Here is a 23,167-nt window from a genome sequence, read left to right as displayed (position 1 = left end):
ATTTCAATAACTAAGATGCCATTGTTTTTAGGATGCACTCTTATTTTATATATCACGACACAGAAATGCTGCTAATTGTAATGAAAATATGCCTGACTGCAGAGATGTTAAAATGTGGATAAACAAGCATCTTTGCACTGATGAAACAGAGTAATGCTTCTCATTAATTAGGATCAACTACTGGCAGTAGATTATATGATATAATCTTTCTCCCAGGAAATTAAAAGCTCCATTGCCTAATGCCTTCCTATGAGAGAAGAACAACACAAAATACTGGCATCAATTACACTTAAAAAGTATCAGAAAGGAAAAGGGGGAGTACATTGGAGAGTTCAACTCATATACAGAAGTATTAGGAAAAGGAAGGCAGTTGGTAAACAGATTAAGTGCTTTAAAGTTGTCATTATTATAACTAATATTAAAGAAGGGAATACCTCACAATTTACATTCCCTGTATGCCAACCTTTTAAAAATTTCTGCATTTTTATCCATTGCCTTTCAATTAAAGCAACTAAACATTTGCTCTGAGTGAAAAACATTGATTCTATGTTTGTTGGTTTATATAAGCAAGCTAGAACCCACTTGAGTTATATATTTTATTATCATATCAATAAAGTTGATTGATTTGAAGTTCTGATTACTCTTTTGTTTTTGGCACTCATCTGCAATTTCTCATTTAATCAAATTACTTTTTGGAGTACCAGCCAGTTCTCATGAACTTCTGAGCCTTGTGTATTCTTACTGTGTGAAAGGTTATAGAAAGACTTTAGTACTTTGTGAATGTTAAGTAGTAGAACTGTATCTTTTTCTGACAGCAGTTTCTTTGTGCAGGGTGACTTAGGAGAAAAGACTTGATTCTTTTTCTGGGAAGGACATATACATATCCAAATATTCTGAATGTAGATTTTGTTTTGTTGTGATTTTTGCAAAAGCCTCACTCAAATAAAGATCAAGGAAAGAAGGCCAGGTGCAATGAGTTAAGCCTCTCTTTTGATCTAGAATTTTTTAATTGATATTATCAGAAATGAATATGCAGAAAATCAATTAAAAAATATGATTTGCTAATATGGGAGAGTGGAGAGAAGTGGTTAGTTGCCACATAAAATGGAAGTCAAGGTGAAGGGAGATTTAGTAAATATTAAGCTAAGTGCCTCAAATATTGTTTAATTTCTTTGGTTTGATAAAACAGATAGGTGACTATAATTTTGAAATTTTTTCAATATGCCTGATCTGTTCAAATATGTTATGAAATTCATCTGTTTATTCTGATTAATTTAAAGAACTTGAGTTAGCTCGATTCTATTACTACTGGAATATTCAGACTGGTCCCCTCTTTAACTATGAAAATACACATTAAATTCCAAGTTCATATTTGTTTCATATTTTACTTTCAAAAGTTTGCTTTTTTTTTTAACATGTATTACATATAAGGGAGAGTGCATCAGAGATTCCCTGTCAGAATTTCTTCCTGCAGACATTACAGTATATGAAGCACTGAAGATCTATCCCATGGTAACATAACCAGTAAATTGTATAACTAGTCTCATTTTGGTGATAAGTAAGCATTGTTCAACAAACACACATACTGCTTTTCATACCTTACCTGGAAAGAGGCTTTATTGAACACAGTTGTAAAATTATCTTTTAAGTTGAATTACTGAATTTGCACAAACATTTCTACAGAATTTTCTTTTAAAAAAATCAAGCTTTGTCATTTTTCCACTACATTTTGTTGTGCTTTTTATATTAATATTTGCAAATGTTATAATTTAATACTTATATCCCAATTACTTGCATAATCAGTTTTTTAATCCTGGGGTGTTTAAAGAACATATAATAATAATAATAGTATTCTTCTTTAGACAAAGTCTTTTTAAATGAAGTTAAAAGCTGAGATAATTTAAGGAAAAAGATCTTCAAATTTTCATAACCAACAGGTTTAAGTGAAATTTACAATGCATTGGAAAACTGGCTGGTTAAAGGTATGATTTGTCCTCAGGTAGCTCAAAATCATTTTTACAGGTTTTTGTTTTTTTTGTAAAAGTGTTTTTTAATATTGGCAAAATAATAAAATAATATTTCACAATTTGCACAGAGTCTGATTAAAGGGCAGAGGCATTTTACCCTCAGTGTTTAGAATAAAGCCAGATTTTTCAGGCCCAGTTCCACTGTAGAGTTTGTATGCACTGCAATAACAGACATTTTCTTGTTCCCTCTAAAGCTAGGGCCAATTTCATTTCAAATGGAGGTCAGAGTAAAAAATCACGCTTGTGTTTTACCACCTTCTGCGCTAATTATTATCTTAACAACCTTTTGTTCTGGTTGACCCATTTAATAACCTGGAAGAAAAAAATTGTTGCTCCCATGTCTGGTCTCAATGGAAGTTATTTTCTAATGGACAATAAGCCAAAAGGCCATGGCTGTCTAGAAGGTCAAACAACAAATATCTCGTCTGCATGGGCTTACGCAGCAGCTTCGGTCCTTTCTCTTCAGAAGCGGCTTTGTTGTCTTGCCTGTAATTTGCACATTTAGGCTCTGTAGTTTGTTTATAAAATAGTTTTACACAAACCACTCTTAGCAGTGCAAGCTTCTGAGTTGAAAATTATTCAGGCTTGTCTCATTGAAGGCACTTGGTTTCCATGGCAATTTATAAAAGATGGTGGTTTGGTTTCTTCGTTGGAACAGATGACTTAGTTTGGGTGTTCAAGTGGCCGCAAGCAAACTCCGATAAGCCTGTGTAATGTGTAAGCCCAGGTTTACCATCCTGGATAGTAGTGCATGCAAAAAGAGACAGCATACAGTTATCTAGCTTAGCCATGGGAGGAAAACAAATAATAATAATAAAGGTGGGATCGGGATAAGGTGGGGAGGAAGAAGAATGTTTTAAATAATTCTGAGTTCAGGTTATTGTCAAGGAAGGGTAACAACCAAAGGTAAAAGGGCCTACATTTATTTAATTCTCTATGCAAAACCTTCTCAAAAGGAAAATAAATGCCAGCTCTTCACGTACCCTGTTTACAGTGAGGTTTTCGTTGGCAGGCCATTAGGTTTCCATAGTAACAAGCAAACTATTCATTTGAAACAAAACCAGCCATGACTTTGTGCTTTGACAAGGATTTCTATAGCTCTTTTTTTTTTTTTTTCCGAGTTCAACCAGATGACCAGATGATGCTGTATGTAATCTTTTTAGCCATAGAAGCACCTGAAGGTCTCTTCTCTACTCAGGTCAAGATTTTCTTTTATTTGTAGTGCGGAATAAGTTATATTTCCATGATGTCTTTTTATCCCCAGTGCTTAAAAAAATTTGTTTTTATTATTTTATTTTTGAGTCAGTAGTCAGTGGAGGAATCTTTGGTAGTTTGTTTTTTCAGTGTCCATTTACAAAGACTCTTTCTTCATGCTAGTGCCTGGTGAATCTTTTATAGCCTCTGCCAGGGTAAGGTCACCTTCGAGGACTTAAGATAGAGATGAGGACGATAACCGGAAAAAGCCATATATGTACTAAAATTCCAACAGCACCATCAACGGAATCTAAAGACAAGGAAATAAATGCCAAGAAACAAATGGAAAAGGTGACTAAGTACCCCATGAAGCTACCAATATACAACTTTAGTGAACTAACAAAACAATTTTAGTACACAGAAGATATTTTTGAAAAACATTTGTTGTTCTGGTTTGGTTTGTTTTATTTATCAGATTCATTTCCAAGACAAGTGAAAAGGAAAATAACTTGAATATATGCCTAGAAATTTGATAAAATTAAACTATTTCAGATTTTTGAATTGATATGATATGCTACAAAACCTGTTCAGAAGATATTTATATGAGTTTGTGGCTTAGCTCAACCTCAGAGTTTTGTTGGCCACATGAAGGCATGCACACAGAGAAAATTCTCAAAAATCTAAAAGGTCAGCTTTTTATTTTTAAAGTTTTCAGATATGTTTAAGCTTAAAAACCACTGAAAGAAAATCTACTCTATGAAAACTACGTAGGGATTATTACGGGTAAAGGAATTAACTACTGCAAATAATGGATTATATATATTTAGATCAGTCAATTATCTGTAAATTAGGTAAATCATTTTCTCCTTAGTGTAATTTTTTAAAGTGCTATGAAGTCTGTTCTAACTAAAAATTGTTTCACCGATCAGCCTTGAGATGCCTCCTGTAGCTGGTAATTTAAGTAAATTTCATATCCAGATGATACCTCTTAGAATGTGTAGTTTACCTAGGAGGACTAACAAGGACAAACAAAATAATTCATTAACCGGTCTTAAGTTACAAAATGGGTCTCACCTAGGAGTGAGGTGGGGTTAGACAGGGACACACAATCTCAGCTTTTGATAGCGTGGTCAGAGTGCTATATTTACTACTGGAGAGGGGTTGGGAGCCTGAGCAATTAGGAAGAGGCCTTTGACTTCCAAGTTGGTTTGCACTTAAAAATTAACATAAATTTAATATTCATCCAACAGTTTTCATCAACATGAACTTAAAAAGTGATAATTAAAGAGAAACAAATGTAAAAGAATATTATCTCATAGCAAAGAAATTTTTCGTTCAACTAGATTTATTTTCTCTGATTTACAGAGGCTAAATAAAGATACCGCCAATAAATATAGATATCTTACTTAATATAGTCACACATTTTTCTGGATTTAGTAGTTTAGGAGAAGAAAACTACTTATGAAACTCTTCCATCATATAATAATAAAGTGCCTATGGGTTTTCATGGTCATTTCACTGTGGCTACATTTCTCCGTTCTCCTTTTGGGAGAGTAAATTATGTTCTCTTGCTTTCCTCATTTGGAAAGTGTATTTGATTTATAATAATTTTCATTGATTTAATCATCAAAATGTAGGATTTCTGTATGAGATGGTAACTATCTTCTATCTTCAGTTAATATAATGTTACTGTCTTGGATCCATGTTCTGAAATTTAAAAGAAATCTGTTTTCCCTCTGAGAAGAATGCTTGCTTTTCTGTGTATTTGATAAACCTATTTCATTTGGATTTAGCTACTGGTTTTCTAAAGCAAAATTAGCCAGATACAAGGAGAAATTTTTACTAAAATTGTTACTTGAAATGTTAAGTGTCATGACAAGAAGGTGAAAAAAAATGAGCAAAATGGCTCATTGTTATACACAATCTTAATTTTTATCTCTTAACAATATTAAAAAATGGAGTCAGTTCAGTTTTTATGAGCAATCAGTGGACAGTTGTATAAATTTTACTTTCAGCATCCAGACTGATATAATTTATCACCAAATATACTCAATTAACAAACACTCTGATTTGCTCTAGACTTATACAAAGTGGATTTTCATGCTCTTTTTGTAAGTGTTAAATAATTGATGAGTTATTTGTATATATTTAGTTTGATTGCTACCTCTTTAAATAACCACAAAATTAAAGATTCCAGATGGTTCTATGAAAATCCTTCAATTGGAGGAATTTTTCATAAGAATAATTTTAAATTTCTCACCTTCACATGAATAATATAATGAGGATTTTTAAAAAAATCCCAATACATAACTCTGATACTTTTTGTATTATTTATAATTTTGTATATAAACCTCTTTTATAAAACTGAATTTTTGGTGAAAAAAATACAATTTGAAGATATCATTATATCATAATACTCAAACCAGAATAAACAGTGAAACCAAATTACTAAACAAGATTGTGATGCACGTAGGAGATTAATCATACCAGGAAAAAAATCAGGCTACTCCATTACTTAATATATATATACTAAGGCTCATCACAAGATTGAATCTGTTAAAATGGTTGGCAAAAGTTAGCCCTAGAAAATACATTCATAAACTTGGGGGAATAAAAATAGCCATAGCTATATAAATGTAGGTTGATTATTTGGATTAGCCAGATATTTTAATAATAGTTTAAATTTCCTCTGAAATTAATAACATAAACAAAAATACTTAAAAACCTTAATTAAAAATCAAAGTGTGCATGCCTTATGTGAACCAAAATAAAAATTACTTTAATTTTAGGTCAAATAACTGAGGTCTAGTGTCTACCACTGGATTTAGTAATTTGATTTTAAAATCCATTCGTTTCCGTTCCGTTCTGTCGCTCAGTCGTGTCCGACTCTTTGTGACCCCGTGGACTATAGCCTACCAGGCTTCTCCGTCCATGGGATTCTCCAGGCAAGAAAACTGGAGTGGGTTACCGTTCCCTTCTCCAGGGGATCTTCCCGACCCAGGGATCGAACCCATGTCTCCGGCATTGGAGGCAGACGCTTTAACCTCTGAGCCACCAGGGAAATTTTAGAGTTTCATGCATAGGAAATTTTTGAATAAACAAACTAAAAATAAATTCATTTTAACAATTAGACCATATTAGCCTAATAGTCATTACTTTAACATCACACCAACAGATTCAAGAAGAGACACTTACTCTTGGTCGTTAGGTCTTGTTTTGCACATTCTCCTTCTGCAATTGATACGTCATCAATGGCAATGTCACCTTCTATGCCAGGACCTCGAATACCTTCAAAAATGAGCTACAAATATGAATGAAACAAACCTAAATGTAGAACTTTGATTTGCAGATTTACTGAGAAATAGAGGAGCCAAACCTAAAATTGACAATCCTGATATCATTTATTATTGGTGGTCTTCAGAATTCTTGCTTGCAAAAAAACTTTCTCAACAAAACCAATAATAGGATCTTCCTTGTACAGCAGTTTTCCATTTTATAAGCTCTGTGTCAACTTTAAAACAAAACTAAACCTAATTGAAAAATAGGATAAAAACAGCTACAAAAATCATATCACTTTTTGTGTTCAAGGGTAAGGAAATTTTTTTTCTCTGAAATAGATTCCCTCAAATATTCTCTAAACATATCTCATAATACTGGCTTTCTATTAAAGATACATTTTATGGATGAATCAGTTCCAGGTTCATTGTGACAGTACTATGTTTACTGAAGCCCAGAACAAGTGTTTACACAGTGAATAAGTTAATCATATTCCCCATATGCTTTGTTTTTATGAAGATATTTATGGGTTTGGTGGCAGATATTCAAACTTCCAGTATCTAGAACAATGGATGGCACTAAGTCTTAAGACATTAGTGTTGAAAGAATAGAAGAATGAAATCAATCTACTGCTGCTGCTGCTGCTAAGTCGCTTCAGTCGTGTCCGACTCTGTGCGACCCCATAGACGGCAGCCCACCAGGCTCCGCCATCCCTGGGATTTTCCAGGCAAGAACACTGGAGTGGGTTGCCATTTCCTTCTCCGTTACTAAATTCTGGATACAAAGCCAATGTAAGGACAATTAACAATTTTTAATTTCATTTTTATAGACATAAGACTCTTCGTAAATTTTCCATCTTGTCTCACAAATTCTCCTTGCTTCCAGTATCCTTTGGTAGAAAAAGTAACCTATGCATTTAGGGACTATATTCCCAGAAAAATTTCTATGTACCAAAATGAATTACTTAGTTTGTTCTTTCTGAAGAAAAATTAGCTTAATAAAGAGCTATGTTCAACATCAAACTAATGTGTGTAATTTAATATGATCTCTAACCTTATTTCATTGCAACAAATTAGAGCAAAACTCTATTTTTATGAATACAAAGATTTTTGTTTCTGTCTTATCTTAGAGTGTTTAATATGACTCCTTAAAGGTAAATTTGTGGTGAATTTTCTGAGGACTTTCCTTTCCCTACTTAAATATGGTCTACAAGAATGAGGATAAGTTTCATGATTTTATAGGATAAAAAGATTTGAGAAGTTTTTTTATTACATTATTATATTAGGTATGGAGAGGATTTCTTGCTTACCTCTTTTGAGACAAGTATTATACGTTAATAGTGTCCAAAGCCATTTCTTTGAAAAGCATCCAATTTGTCTTATATCACTGAGGCCAAAATAAAATGGCAGACCAGAGTTAAAATATTTAGAAACAAGTTGGCAGTGTATAAATGCTCCATCCTCAGACAGAATCAGGACTGAAGCCTTAGTTTGGCTGCCTGGGAATGATAATTTGCATCTGACTTAGGGTGGTGTTTGGGAAGATATCTGCTACTGCTAAGTCACTTCAGTCGTGTCCGACTCTGTGTGACCCCATACACAGAAGCCCACCAGGCTTCTCCGTCCCTGGGATCCTCCAGGCAAGAACACTGGAGTGGGTTGCCATTTCCTTCTCCAATGCATGAAAGTGAAAAGTGAAAGTGAAGTCGCTCAGTTGTGTCCAACTTAGCGACCCCATGGACTGCTGCCTACCAGGCTCCTCTGTACATGGGATCTTCCAAGCAAAAGTACTGGAGTGGGTTGCCATTGCCTTCTCCGATATCTGGGTAGTGGCTACAAAACCCTCAGAGGACTATTTAAATTACAAGAGAGAAGATTTAAATAAAAAAATCAATGGTATCAAAATTCAAAAGCACTGAATATGGAAAAGGAGAAGTCATTTTAATAGCGGCAGAATAGTCCATGTTATTGATAGAACAAAATGTATTTAATCAGTATGTATTGTTATTGTTAGACAATAAAATTATTTTCAGTTTTTCTGAACAAGGCTGAAATGAATATATTTCACATAATTATTATACACAATTATTTGGAACACATGGTTCTTCAGGATCATTTTAAATTGCCCTTATCTATCTGTCTATCTGTGAGAAAGTACTGCCTTTTTCCTAACCATGGGTTTTTAAGTAATGGGACTTTTTTCCTTTTTTTTTTTAATACGTGCTGCTTACCTGGTAAAGAATCAATGTTAAGAGTAAATCAATGGTTATTCCCACCCCCTTCTTAGTTTCAGTCATGTGATGCTGAGTCTTCTCTCCTGAAGATAACAACATGAATGGAATGTTATCTTGGAGAAAGTCAGAACTCAAAATTCATGCTATTATGAGTCTGATTCCACAAAATCAAATATTTTCCACTTTGCCCCCAAGACAAATACTTTACTGAATAGAAGTAGGATGTTATCATCACAATTTTTTCTTTTATGCATGTATTTTAAAGATTGAATGGAAGAAAGTGTAGATTTCTGCCTCCCAGTCAAATTTTAATCCTGGAAGGAAGCATGAACAAGGATGTATTATGCAAACTTTCCTTTCCACCAACCTGGCCTTATATTGACTTTTAAGCAGTGAGCAGCTGGACTCTATCTATTCAAAAAAGAATGATCCTGCCATTGCTCAAAGCATTTCATAACTTCTGTTACTGAGTTTAAACACTTCTATTTTTCCTATTAATTTTCTTTTTCTTCCCCTCTTTCTGCCTCCCTGTGCAGCTTGATCAAAAACACAAGATTGAACCTAGGTTTGTGCTAAAAACAAAGCTCTCCAAGCAGCAAGGCTGTGAAGGACGCTGCCATCCTTCTTTTCTGGTCAGATTGAGAAGGAGTGTTGGAGAGCCTTTTATGGTAAATGTCAGGGAGTAGATTGACTAATGTATTTTAATATGTGCACTGCTTGCCTACTGTTGACCACAAGTGTGTAGTTGGATGAACAGCAGAAATACAAATCAGCAAAAGGTGAATTGTCATATGCCCAGAGGACTGCCTCTATCTAGAACATTCTTTTATAGGAATATTTCATGGTGATCCTAAATGAAGTAGTAAAAACTGATTTATAAACATTGTTTATATTTATCTGTATAACTATAGATAATACAGTTTGTCTCCGAATAAAGTTGATTACTTTCCATGTATGTGTAGCAGCATTTTAGTTATCGTGTGGAAAAGAAACCAGAGAATTAGTAGCATTACTAGGATGATAAAAATAACTTTTAACTATCAAACTCTTGGTACAGTTATAACTGGTATTTTTAATATTTATTTGAAATCTTGTGATGATAGGGAGATCCAATCCAACAGGCTAGAGAAACACTGTAACCTTCCTGATGGTCCTGTTTGGACAAGAAGAAAGAAAAATACACTGCGCAGTGTATTCATTTGTTTCCTTTAATTTCCATAGCAGCTTTGTTATTGGGAAGATATAGATTGTCTTTTAACTCACTTGACTCTCACAAAGAAATATTTATTACATTATTCTCTTTATGCTCTGAACATCAACTACAATGATATCTGAATTATTATGACACACAGATTCTAATAGACTTATAAATGGCTTTGAGACGAAGACCTAGAGGGATACTTTCTCCTTTATATTGTTTTTGACTATGACATAGATAACAGAGATAAAATGTATATGTATTAAATTTAAATAATGTACCTTGGCCAAACTTTCAAGTGCTTTTAAAAATAAATCCTTGGTGATAAACATATTTTTTCCTCAAATACAAAGATGAGAAACTATAATAGTCCATTATAATATTATGTATCTCATGATCTGTATGCAATGAAATAAGTCTGAATTATATTCACTCAGAGAAGAAATGCTCTCTAATTTAATAGGTTAAATTATGTCATATTTTAATTAAGTACCATCATGATTCTGACTACTATTACAAGGATAAGACTATGTTCCTTTCCTCTTCAATACTTCTGACACATTTGGCTTAACTGCTTTCAAGAAGGAATTAATGGCATCTAGATTCTCAAGGAGAGAATGTTGACATTTAGGTCTCCTGACAGAGGGTTCAATTACTCAGAGCCTGTTCTTCACACAATCACACTGATCTTATTTAAAATGGTTTCCCTTAACTGAAGTGAAAAATTTTAAATGGTAATATTTTCACAGTGTGTGCATGCAATTCAGCAAACTTAATATGCAAGAAATACTGCATGATCAGAAAATTAATTCCTAGTGAGGAAATGCTGCTGCTGCTGCTAAGTCGCTTCAGTCGTGTCCGACTCTGTGCGACCCCATAGAGGGCAGCCCACCAGGCTCCCCCGTCCCTGGGATTCTCCATGCAAGAACACTGGAGTGGGTTGCCATTTCCTTCTCCAATTTATGAAAGTGAAAAGTGAAAGTGAAGTCGCTCAGTCGTGTCCGACTTAGCGACCCCATGGATTGCTGCCTACCAGGCTCCTCCGCCCATGGGATTTTCTAGGCAAGAGTACTGGAGTGGATTGCCATTGGAGTATAAAAAAATAATATATGTGAATTTCTGTATTAGAGCTACACTACTTATAATTAATTTAATTCATCGATTGACAGTTTCTTACATTTATTTATAATGCTTTAAAGCATAAAGACAGTGATATCAATATGTAGGAAAATACAGATGATGCCATTCGAGCTGATGTTCAAATATAATTTCTCAGAAAAGTAGGAAGAGCTATATGTAGGATTAATGAGTAAAAGCAGATGGGGAGTCAAAGATTACAACACAATTCTGATGATCTGACTTCAACATGAATGGTGCCTTCTGCAAATGTTTTCTTTCTGATGAGATATACTGGTTCTGATCATTACTGCTAGGGCAAAGTCAAAGACTTGGAATGCAGTTTGAAAACTGACAGTGTCCATCACTTGGAAAAACTTCAGGATGTGACTAAATTTGAAAAGAGCTATTAACATTAATAATTTTACCTTCATTTTATTACTGGTTCAGTAAATAATTAGACTATCCTTTCCCCGCCCCCTTTTTTTTGATAGGTAACGTGGATTTATTCAGATTCAGAGAGAAGCACACTCCACAGAGTGTGGGCCATCGCAGAAGGGGAGTAGGGCCTTTTCCCCACTTCTTATATGCAAAGAGCAGGAGAACTATCCATAACTAATACAGAAGAGATGTGAAGAGAGGTCACATAACAAACAGTACAGGACAGGGAGGTCTGGCATGCTGCAGTCCATGGGGTTGCAAAGGGTCTGACATGACTGGGCAACTGAACAATAACAACAACATAATAAACAGGTGGGTAGCCTAAATTTTGATTTTTTATTTTTAGATTTTTTGTTTTTTTGGAGAAACCACATAAATATTAACACTGAGTGTAACTTCTCAAGACTATGCCGGTCCAACTTGCTGGATAAATGTCAAAGCTTCTAATCTCAAATAATAACATGAGATTTTGACTGCTGGAAAAAACAGAAAGAACTAGATGGCAATATCAACTTCAATTAGAAAATGTTTTCAACTGTTCGTTACTTCGGGAGCCATCATCACGTCTATAACTGCCATGGGACTTGGCTTAAAATGTCAGATATATATCTACATAAGCATGCAATGTCTACTAAGGACTACATTTTCAGGATTGTTATTATTATTCTTAGATAAATATAAAAGCAGAATAATGTGATGAGACCATTGTAATCTCTTTTCCAATCCCTATTTAATGTTAAGGATTTGTGTGATTTAAGATAAATTGTCTCAAAGCCTACTTCCAGATCTTTAAATGAGAATAAAAGAATAGAAGATCTCCAGAATTCTTTTTGCCTGTGACTAAGAAAATGTAAAGTCAGTCTCATAATGTCTCTGTACTTTTCCCTCAGAAAATATCTAAAATGTACTGTGAAAGAAGTAAAGGATTAAACAGGGCAGTTAAATATTTTCCTAGGTGTAGGATTTAAAACAAAAGGGACACTATAAGACTCACACTGCATTAATTTTACTTTTTTAGAAACTTTTCCACCTAATCCTTCTGAATATAGCTAAATATATCTTCATTACAAGCACTGATCATGCTAAATTAATTCTAGAAAAAGAGCCCCAAATAAATTTCAGTAGGAGAAAATTTCTATTTGCCTGGAAAAGTACTACACAATAATGTTATTGTCAGCTAAGCAAATATATTGGACAGACTTAGACAAAGTACTTTGCAAGTGGTATTTTTTTTAAGAGTTTATGATCAAACTAATCTGAATGTATACAAACTCCTAACAAAACATAAAATGTGTCAATGTTAACAGAGGCTCAGAATCACTTATTTTTCATTTAAAATTCCAAGAGGTAAGAGAAATCCTATCCACTCAAATTAAAGACATCCTTAGATGCCACACATCTACATGTGAATAATATTAAAACTACTCACAACTTAATTTATATGGCAATATATTTAATACTATTTTTTTTCCATGCTTTTCTGGTAGGCATCACACGCCAAAGATTTTTGAGAAGCTTGATAGTTTATAAATGACTTTTGAGGAAAAAAATAGTTGGAAAAAAGCTGACAGCAATGAGAAACTTGAAAACAAAATTAAATTTAAAACAATGGGGTAGGATGCCTCAGTTGTGTTTCCTTGAACAATGAAAATGTATGAAGTGAAGTAACCCTTAGTCAATAGATCTTGAAATGTCTTGGACATAGAAGAACCTAGAGAGCCAATATAAAAAATATTTTATTTATCTTCATTTCTCATTAGTAATTTAAATAGCTTAGAAATTCATTGATTCAAAATCTTCATTTTTTGATTGGCTTCCCTCCAGGATAGAGTAACAGAAACCAGATTTATCCTCCCCACTGAAACAGCCAAAGAACTTGACAAAAATTCTGAATCAGAATTTTTGAGAACACTAGACAACATCAGGTAATAAAGAACAGTGAACCCTGAGTGATAGAAGTCAAACAAGGTTTGCTCTATGACTGCCCTAAACAGAATTTATAGATTATGAAGAAAGTAGAACAAAGGTAGAGCCTACTAGAAAATCTGGGTTGAAGAGAGAGGCCTGAGAGTCCAAGGCAGCTAGAGTATGTAGGGTAGAAAACCATCAAAGAAATAACTGGAGAGAAAGATACTTCTGCAGAGGAACCCTCTGAAGTTCTCAGCAAAGTCCCGATTGGGACTTGAATGAAAGAAAACTACCTAAGGCTGGAAAAGGCCCAGAGGGATGCAATTAAGGGATTAGTGTCCAGCTAACACAGGACTTGGAAAAATCTCATAATTCATGGGTCATTGGATAGAGTACTCAGAAGACTTTTGCCTCAGTACTGAGAAACAATCAGCCTGCTATCAAAGACTATTCTAATCTCACCTAACAAATCTTTAAAGCAAGAACAAAAATTTCAAAATTTTTCTGAATATTAATATCTAAACTACACCCACAGGGCTTTCCCTGGTGGCTCAGTGTTTAAGAATCCACCTGCCAATGCAGGGGACAGGGTTCGATCCCTGATCCAGGAAGATCCCACATGCTGCAGAGCAACCAAGCTCTGGGCCACAACTACTGAATCCGTTTGCCTGAAGCCTGTGCTCTGCAACAAGAGAAGCCACAGCAATGAGAGGCCTGCACACTGCTTACTACTAGAGAGTAGCCCCTGCTCTCTGCAATTAGGGAAAGCACACATACAGCAAAAAAGACCCAGCAGAGCCAAAAATAAAGTAAATCTTGGAAAAAAAAAAAAGCTACATCCACAAATAAGCTCCAAAATAAATACAAAAAAAACCCAAAACCCATCACCTATCAAGGTAAAATTTACAATGTCTGACACCCAATCAGACTACCAGACAGGTAAGGAAGCAAGAAAATAATGACTTGTAAAAATGAGAAAACATCATTCAATCAAAACCAACCAAAAACTGACACAGATGATATCATTAGCAGACATTAGTTATTTTAACTGGATTTAATATGCTCAAAACATTAACTTAAGATATGAAAAGTATTTTGTAAAAAGACTCAAACTGAATGTAAAGAGATGGAAAGTAAAATAGCTAAGATGAAAAATACTCTGAGTAGAGTTAAAAGTAGATTGCGTGCGTGCTAAGTAGCAGTCTTGTGCATGGGCTGGAGCTCGCCAGGCTTCTCTGTTCATGAGATTCTCTAGGCAAGAATGCTGGAGTGGGTTGACATTTCCTTCTCCAGGGGATCTTCCCAACCCAGGGAATGAACCTAGGTCTCTTATGCCTCCTGCATTGGCAGGTGGGTTCTTTTACCACTAGCACCGCTTGGGAAGCCCCTGAAAGTAGATTAGATATTGCAAAAGAAATGATTAGTGACCGTGAAGACAATTAATTATGAATAGTGAAATAATTCTAGATAAGATGGTGGTTTCCTAATTTCCTTACCACCTTATGCATTTCTTAAGTGGGAACTCGGTAAGGACCAGTCATCTGGACTTGATCTGCTTTCCAGTTTGAGCATCACAGTCTTCAAATTCTTTGGGCATCAAACTTTCCAGGATCTTCTTCTTTGTAACTCTAAAAAATACTACTTTAGGATCAAGCTGTTCTTCCACAGTTTATTGTTAATTATCGGTTTGCGTTCTATGTGGTTCCACTGTCTTTAATAACATATCTACACTTTTCCTTGGAAATATCAATCATTCCCATAGTTTTAGGCAGTGCATAAAGCCAATGACTTACACACGTTTGTCCTCAAAGTTTCTGAAAAATATATACATTAGCCCTCTGCACATCGATAAGAGGACATTCCACAGGCGTGTTATATTAACATGTCCAGAATAGAAATAACCCTAATCATCCCGGAATCTTTTCTCTTTTCCCCTCTTTGTTATTTAAGGTAATGGGTAAAATAATAGGCATTACTCAAGATTCTCTAGTTAGAAACTTCTTGATCATTCATGGCTACTTCCCAAATTCCCAACATAAAAACGTTCTGCTAGATTTATACCCAGGTATATCTTGAAATTATCCTCTTTTCTTTGTGCCACTTCCCTGGTTTGTCCCTTCAATATCCCTTATGTGAATTTCACAAGTGTCCTAACTGCTGGTCCAATTTTACCTCTGTGAATCACCTTCCATACAACCACCTAAGTGATGCACCATCCCATCCCCTGAGTAAAATCTTCCATGACTCCCCATGCCTATGCTCTTGAGGTTCCTTAATGTCATCTCACATCAGTCTTTATTTTTGTACTCCAAATTCCAGAGAAACATCTCCATGTTTCTCTGACAAATCCTGTGATATATGACCTGCATGTTTTGTTTATTCTGAACTCTGCATCAATATTAATATTAGCCCCTTTCCTGAGTTGCAATCCTTCTCTTCAGTTCAGGTTTCACCCCATGCTACAGGCTCCTCTTGCTTCTCCTCCATACTCTTCTTGTTCATTACGTGCCCATAGAAACTTCTGCATATTTTATTACCGACATTATTACATTGTGTAATGCATGTATTTAGATATGTATTCCCACCAATCTGAAGTAAACAATCATTATTAAATCTTTATGCCTAGCAATGTGCCTGACATACAGTACTAGCTCAATAAGTATGGAGTTGTTGTCTGTGACAATAAATGAGTGTCCTGAAGGTGTGGTGGTGTTGGTTTAGTTGCTTAGTCATCTCCAACCTTGCAACCCCATGGACTGTAGCCTGCCAGGTTCCTCTGCCCCTGGGATTTCCTAGGCAAGAATATTGGAGTGGGTTGCCATTTCTTTTTCAGGGGATCTTCCCAACCCAGGGGTCGAACCCAACTCTCCTGCATTGTAGGCAGATTATTTACCACTGAGCCACCAGGGAAACCTATCTTGGAGGTACTCAATAAATATTGAATAAATTGATGTCTATGGCAACAAGGAATTATTATGAAGGAAACATTAACATAACTATTCCCTTAAATGCTTACTGTGTATCGATTTGATTTTATAATTTTGTGTTAATTAAGGCAGTGATAGAGAAAGCAAAAATATGTCCTTTTAGAAAGATTTTTTTGATGCCTATAGAGGTATGCACATTTTAATATTACGGTTACTTCTATCAGTAATGTTTTGGAGTTCCATCTTCCCAAGTTTAATTTGGTTTAATAATAGGCTGCCATATATTCCATTTTTACAATTTTATTCTTTTTCATAGAAAAAAATTATTAGGATCTATGATTTGAGTTGCTTTTATGTGTTTTTAGATAATCAGCTAGACTTACTCCATTATTCTTTACCAGAGTGAACAACTGAATGCATTTTTATCATCTTGGTAAGTTTTAGAAATGCAATTTCTAAATCAAAATCATTGCAACTTTGTAGATTAGGTTACCAAAAAAGAGTATTCCACCCATTAAAAATTAGCATAACTGATGCTGTCTGAATTTCCATACCCTTACTAAATGCCATAAAATGCAATTAAGAACTCCCCAATATGAAAAAAACCTCAACCTGAGTATATAAAACACATATATTATATAAAGTTATTAAAATCAGTAAACTACATTATTTTCTCCTTTAAAAGTTTCATGATAAGTTGTTTCTAGCCATGATGACCACTAGTATAATCGCTAAAATATTTACTATATATTTGCAACTATTTTTTCCTCTTAATCCTATCTAAGCCTTTCTTTTCTACATAAAAACAAATAAAAGCAATTTGTTTAAAGCTCTCTGACATTGAAAATCAAAGTAATAAATTACTAAAATGACAGACACATTTTGTTGAAGCATACAAATTTCCAGCAAGTAAAATTCAGACTGAGAATTGATGATCCAGCTTTTGTTATATAAGAATCTGAGTTATTTGTCTTCAAGGAACAAAATATACACATATGGTTTTATAGAAATGGATTATATTTTCTCCAGGCAAATCATTTGAATTCAGATAGACCATTATTCAAACATATTACTTGAGAGATGTTACTGAATAAAAGGGCATTGTCTCTTTATAACACTGCTTTTAGAAGTAAAGGGAAACAATCATGTGATTTTTGTGATGCTTATATCAGAATTTTTACATACTTTTTTTCTAATTTTGCTCAAGTTCTGCCTTTAACATTATGCTCAGGTGCAACAATCTATCCACAGACATGACTGTTCTTTTCTTACCTGAAATGAAGTAACTGGATATATATTAACATGTGCCTCATTCCATCGTTGTCCTTTGTTCCCGCTTGAAGACCACAGTGGATTCTCTATGGTTGTCTGTCCTTTCAAACGTAGATAGACATTTAAAACACCTAAAAATAACAGTGTAGTTTTATTCTGTGTGTTAATTTTGGCTTCACACTGGTTTCTCCCTAACCGAGTGCTTGCAAACGTTTAAAACTGAAATCTCATGGATACTCCCATGCCTCCTCTTCTCTTCCTTTCTCATTTCCAGTCGTGCTCTTAGGACACTTGGCAGACACGGTGGGTCTCCAGAGGTGATCACATCCTAACCTCTGGAACCTCTGAATGCTATCTTATATGGCAAAGAGACTTTGCAGATGTGATTAAATTAAGATTTTTGAGACAGGAAGATTATTTCAAATAATCTCAGTGGGCCCTATGTTTAATCACATATATCTTTTTTTATAAGACGGAGACTTGATATAGGAGAGAAGGTCATGTGAAAGAGAAGATGCAACACTGCTGGTTTTAAAAATGAATGAAGGAGCCACAAGCTGAATGCAAGCAGCCTTTGGAAGCTAGAGATGACAAAGAGACAGATTCTCCCTTAGAGACTTCGGAAGACAGCACCCCTGCAATCATCTTGATTTTAGCTCCATTATACTCGTTTTAAATTTCTGTTCTCTAGAACTTTAAGATAACGTGTGGTTGCTTTAAGTCATGAAGTGTGTGGTAATTTTTGTACAGTGGCAACAGAAAACTAGTACAGCATGTAATCGTGGACTGACTATAATGATCAAAGTTTATTGAATTTTTCATCATCAGTTAACATCAGTCTCAGTTCATTTTCAGTTTACTTTTCATCCAAATCTCTTTTTGCCTAAAAGAATTGTCTCAAGAGAATATGAAGACAGGTTTTGTCTCATGATTTGATGTATCTCAACAGTCTCATGTCCTGTACATAGTACTAACAGTAATGATGATAATAATATGATATGTTGAACACTTCAGGTAAGAAATGAATCTTCTCAATAATTCTATGAGGTACTTAATACTGTTATCCTCATATTATAGATAAGAAAACTTAGCAGTGATTCAGTAATTTGCCTCATATCATACAGTAAGAAAAGAGGAGAGGCAGAATTTGAACCCATAGAGTTTTAAAATCTGGTATCTTAATGCTAAGCAATCAGTATTTTAATAGATGCAATTTAAAAAGTCAGATTTATTGAGGTATAATTTACATGCAATAAAATTCATTTTAAATGCACAAGTCAATACTATTTGATCAACATATATTATAGTGTAAGCATCAATTCAGCCAAGATACAGAACATGGCAGGCTTCAGTGTCCTCACTATCTCCTGGAGTTTTCCCAAGTTCATGTCCATTAAGTCGGTGGTGCTATCCAGACATCTCATTCTCTGTCATCCCCTTCTTCTCCTGTCTTCAATCTTTCCCAGCATCAAAGTCTTTTCCAGTGAGTCGGCTCTTCACATCAGATGGCCAAATTATTGGAGCTTAAGCTTCAGCGTCAGTCCTTCTAATGAATATTCAGAGCTGATTTCCTTTAGGATTGACTGGTTAGATCTCTTGCAGTCCAAGGGAATCTCAGGAGTCTTCTCGTTGAAATAATTAAAAGCATCAATTCTTCATTGCTCAGCCTTCTTTATGGTCCAATTACCACATCCATACATTACTACTGGAAAAACCATGGCTTTGACTATACGGACGTTTGCTGGCAAACTGATGTCCCTGCTTTTTAATACACTGTCTAAGTTTGTCATAACTTTTCTTCCAAGAAGCAAGTGTATTACTTTCATGGCTGCAGTCACCATCTGTAGTGATTCTGGAGCCTAAGAAAATAAAGTCTGTCACTGTATCCATTTTTCCCCATCTATAAGGAGAGATAGGAAAGCCTTCCTCAGCGATCAATGCAAAGAAATAGAGGAAAACAACAGAATAGGAAAGACAAGAGATCTCTTCAAGAAAATTAGAGATACCAAGGGAACATTTCATGCAAAGATGGGCTTGAAAAAGGACAGAAATGGGATCGACCTAACGGAATCAGAAGATATTAAGAAGAGGTTGCAAGAATACATAGAAGAACCTTACAAAAAAGATCTTCACGACCAAGATATTCACGATGATGTGATCACTCACCTAGAGCCAGACATCCTGGAATGTGAAGTCAAGTGGGCCTTAGAAAGCATCACTACGAACAAGCTAGTGGATGTGATGGAATTCTAGCTGAGCTATTTCAAATCCTGAAAGATGATGCTGTGAAAGTGCTGCACTCAATATGCCAGTAAATTTGGAAAACTTGGCAGTGGCCACAGGACTGGAAAAGGTCAGTTTTCATTCCAATCCCAAAGAAAGGTAATGCCAAAGAATACTCAAACTACCACACAATTGCACTCATCTCACATGCTAGTAAAGTCACGCTCAAAACTCTCCAAGCCAGGCTTCAGCAATACGTGAATCGTGAACTTCCAGATGTTCAGTTCAGTCACGCAGTCGTGTCCAACTCTTTGCGACCCCATGAATCACAGCACACCAGGCCTCCCTGTCCATCACCAACTCCCAGAGTTCACTCAAACTCATGTCCATTGATTCAGTGATGCCATCCAGCCATCTCATTCTCTGTCGTCCCCTTCTCCTCCCGCCCCCAATCCCTCCCAGCATCAGAGTCTTTTCCAGTGAGTCAATAAGCTGGTTTTAGAAAAGGCAGAGAAACCAGAGATCAAATTGCCAACATCCGCTGGATTATGGAAAAAGCAAGAGAGTTCCAGAAAAATATCTATTTCTGCTTCATTGACTATGACAAAGCCTTTGACTGTGTGGATCACAATAAACTTTGGAAAATACTGAAAGAGATGGGAATACCAGACCACCTGACCTGCCTCTTGAGAAACCTGTATGCAGGTCAGGAAGCAATAGTTTAACTGGATATGGAAGAACAGACTGGTTCCAAATAGGAAAAGGAGTACGTCAAGGCTGTATATTGTCACCTGATTATTTAACTTATATGCAGAGTACATCATGAGAAACGCTGGGCTGGAAGAAGCACAAGCTGGAATCAAGATTGCTGGGAGAAACATCAATAACCTCAGATATGCAGATGACACCACCCTTATGGCAGAAAGTGAAGAGGAACTAAAAAGCCTCTTGATGAAAGTGAAAGAGGAGAGTGAAAAGGTTGGCTTGAAGCTCAACATTCAGAAAACTAAGATCATTGCATCTGGTCCCATCACTTATGGGAAATAGATGGAGAAACAGTGGAAACAGTGGCTGACTTTTTTTGGTCTCTAAAATCACTGTGAATGCTTATTGCAGCCATGAAATTAAAAGTCACTTACTCCTTGTAAGGAAAGTTATGACCAACCTAGATAGCATATTAAAAAGCAGAGACATTACTTTGCCAACAAAGGTCTGTCTAGTCAAGGCTATGGTTTTTCCCGTGGTCATGTATGGATGTGAGAGTTGGACTGTGAAGAAAGCTGATCACCGAAGTATTGTTGCTTTTGAACTGTGGTGCTGGTGAAGACTCTTAAGAGTCCCTTGGACTGCAAGGAGATCCAATCAGTCCATTCTAAAGTAGATAGTCCTGGGTGTTCATTGGAAGGACTGATGCTAAAGCTGAAACTGCAATACTTTGGCCACCTCATGCGACGAGTTGACTCACTGGAAAAGACCCTGATGTTGGGAGGGATTGGGGGCAGGAAGAGAAGGGGATGTGGAGAATGAAATGCCTGCATGGCATCACCGACTCGGTGGACATGAGTTTGAGTGAACTCCAGGAGTTGGTGATGGACAGGGAGGTCTGGCGTGCTGTGATTCATGGGGTCGCGGAGAGTCGGCCACAACTGAGTGACTGAACTGAACTGAACTGATTTACCATGAAGTGATGGAACCTGACGCCATGATCTTAGTTTTTTGAATGCTGAGTTTTAAGTCAGCTTTTTCACTCTCTTCTTTCATCTTCATCAAGACCTCTTTAGTTCCTCTTCACTTTCTGCCATTAGAGTGATGTCATCTGCATATCTGAGATGACTGATATTTCTCTTGGCAATCTTATTTCCAGGTTTCACTTTATCCAGCCTGGCTTTTTTCATGATATCCTCTGCATAGAAGTTAAATAAGCATGGTGACATATACAGCCTTGAAGTACTCCTTTTCCAATTTGGAATCAGTCTGTTGTTCTGTGTCCAGTTCTAACAGTTGCTTCTTGGCCTGCATACAGCTTTCTGAGGAGACAGGTAAGGTGGTCTGGTATTCCCATCTCTAAGAATTGTCCAGTTTTTTGTGATCCACATAGTGAAAGGCTTTAACATAGTCAATGAAGCAAAAGTAGATGTTTTTCTTGAATTCCCTTGCTTTTTATCCAATGGATGTTGGCAATTTGATCTCTGGTTCCTCTGCTTTCTCTAAATCCAGTTTATATATCTGGAAGTTCTCAGTTCACGTACTGTTGAAGGTTACCTTGAAGGATTTTGAGCACCACCTTGCTAGTGTGTGAGATGAGCACAGCTTATGTACAATTATATGTTATAAAGTGATGTATCCTTCAGATATTTAGAGCAAGTTAAATTTTGCCTAATTATTTATTCATAAGACCACCTGTATTCATATTATACACAAATGAATGAATATGAACACCTAATTTTTAAATAAGAAAAAATTGCATTCTTTCCATCATAACTTTCACTTTCTAACTGGATGAGCTTGGTGTGGTTTCTTAATCTCTCTGCCTTAATTTCCTCATCTGGTAAATGATGATGATGAGAGTAACTAGCATAAGTTTTTTGTGGAAACTGTAACTAGTTATAGTATATAAACCATAAATTGTCTCAAGCATTATCTTCAGTATATTTTATCTGTCAAGATATCAAATACTACCTCTCTATTTCTCTCTCAATGCAATAGATTACATCAGTATACATTTCTTAATGTTGAACTATGAGTATACTACAGGAATAACTTGGTAACAGACTACTATTTTCTAATTAGGTTTGATTCCATTTGCTAGTATAGTCTTTAGAAATAATGCATCTATATTTATTCATAATATTATCCACTTTTCTTTCTTGTTTTATCTTTCCATGTTGCATGTTCACTTTTTGCTTCAGAATCTATCATCATCTTTTTTTTTCAATCAGTGTAAGAAATAGTTGCAGGCTTGTCCTTCATAGTACAGTACTGATTCATTTTCCACAATTTGGATTCTATCCTTCTGCTCCTAATATCTAGTTGTATTATTTCTGATGTTACATTCTTTTCTGATCTTATCAGATTCCCCTTTACTTTGGCCCTTTACCTAATTCCTTCTTCTCTTGTTCCACTGTTGTATCATTCTTATCTTTTTTTGTTTCATACAGTTCATTTTACACTTTCTTGAAAATATAAATGGTCAGTAATTCTTCTTTGACAATATGTGCTTATTTTACTGTGTACATGTTAGCCTCTTTTTTATACTGTGGGATCAAGCCTGATTTTCTCTCTCTTTCTTTTTTATCTTCTTCTTCTTTATTCTTCTTAAATAGTTCTAAGTAATCCTGTGCCATATCCCTAA

The 23,167-nt window shown here is 35.3% G+C and overlaps 1 protein-coding gene across 1 annotated transcript in view; it reads right to left on the bottom strand.

Moving 5' to 3' along the window:
- Nucleotides 1-3,232: 3,232 nt before the first annotated feature.
- The window catches only part of MDGA2 (MAM domain containing glycosylphosphatidylinositol anchor 2), a 962,529-nt gene continuing 942,594 nt past the window's right edge, over nt 3,233-23,167 (bottom strand). Inside the window, exons 15-17 of the mRNA XM_055436380.2 lie at nt 17,593-17,723; nt 6,417-6,522; nt 3,233-3,531 (exon numbers count right to left, since the gene is read on the bottom strand). Coding sequence (XP_055292355.1) covers nt 3,443-3,531; nt 6,417-6,522; nt 17,593-17,723 — 326 coding nt within the window. The 3' untranslated portion in view covers nt 3,233-3,442. The remainder of the gene's footprint in view (nt 3,532-6,416; nt 6,523-17,592; nt 17,724-23,167) is intronic.

Source organism: Moschus berezovskii, chromosome 9, assembly GCF_049115385.1.
Source record: "Moschus berezovskii isolate FMDL1 chromosome 9, NW_MosBer_1.0, whole genome shotgun sequence".
In the NCBI taxonomy this organism is placed as follows: Eukaryota; Metazoa; Chordata; class Mammalia; order Artiodactyla; family Moschidae; genus Moschus; species Moschus berezovskii.
Note: the sequence above shows the minus strand (reverse complement) of the source record. Positions and strands in the feature narration are given on the sequence as shown.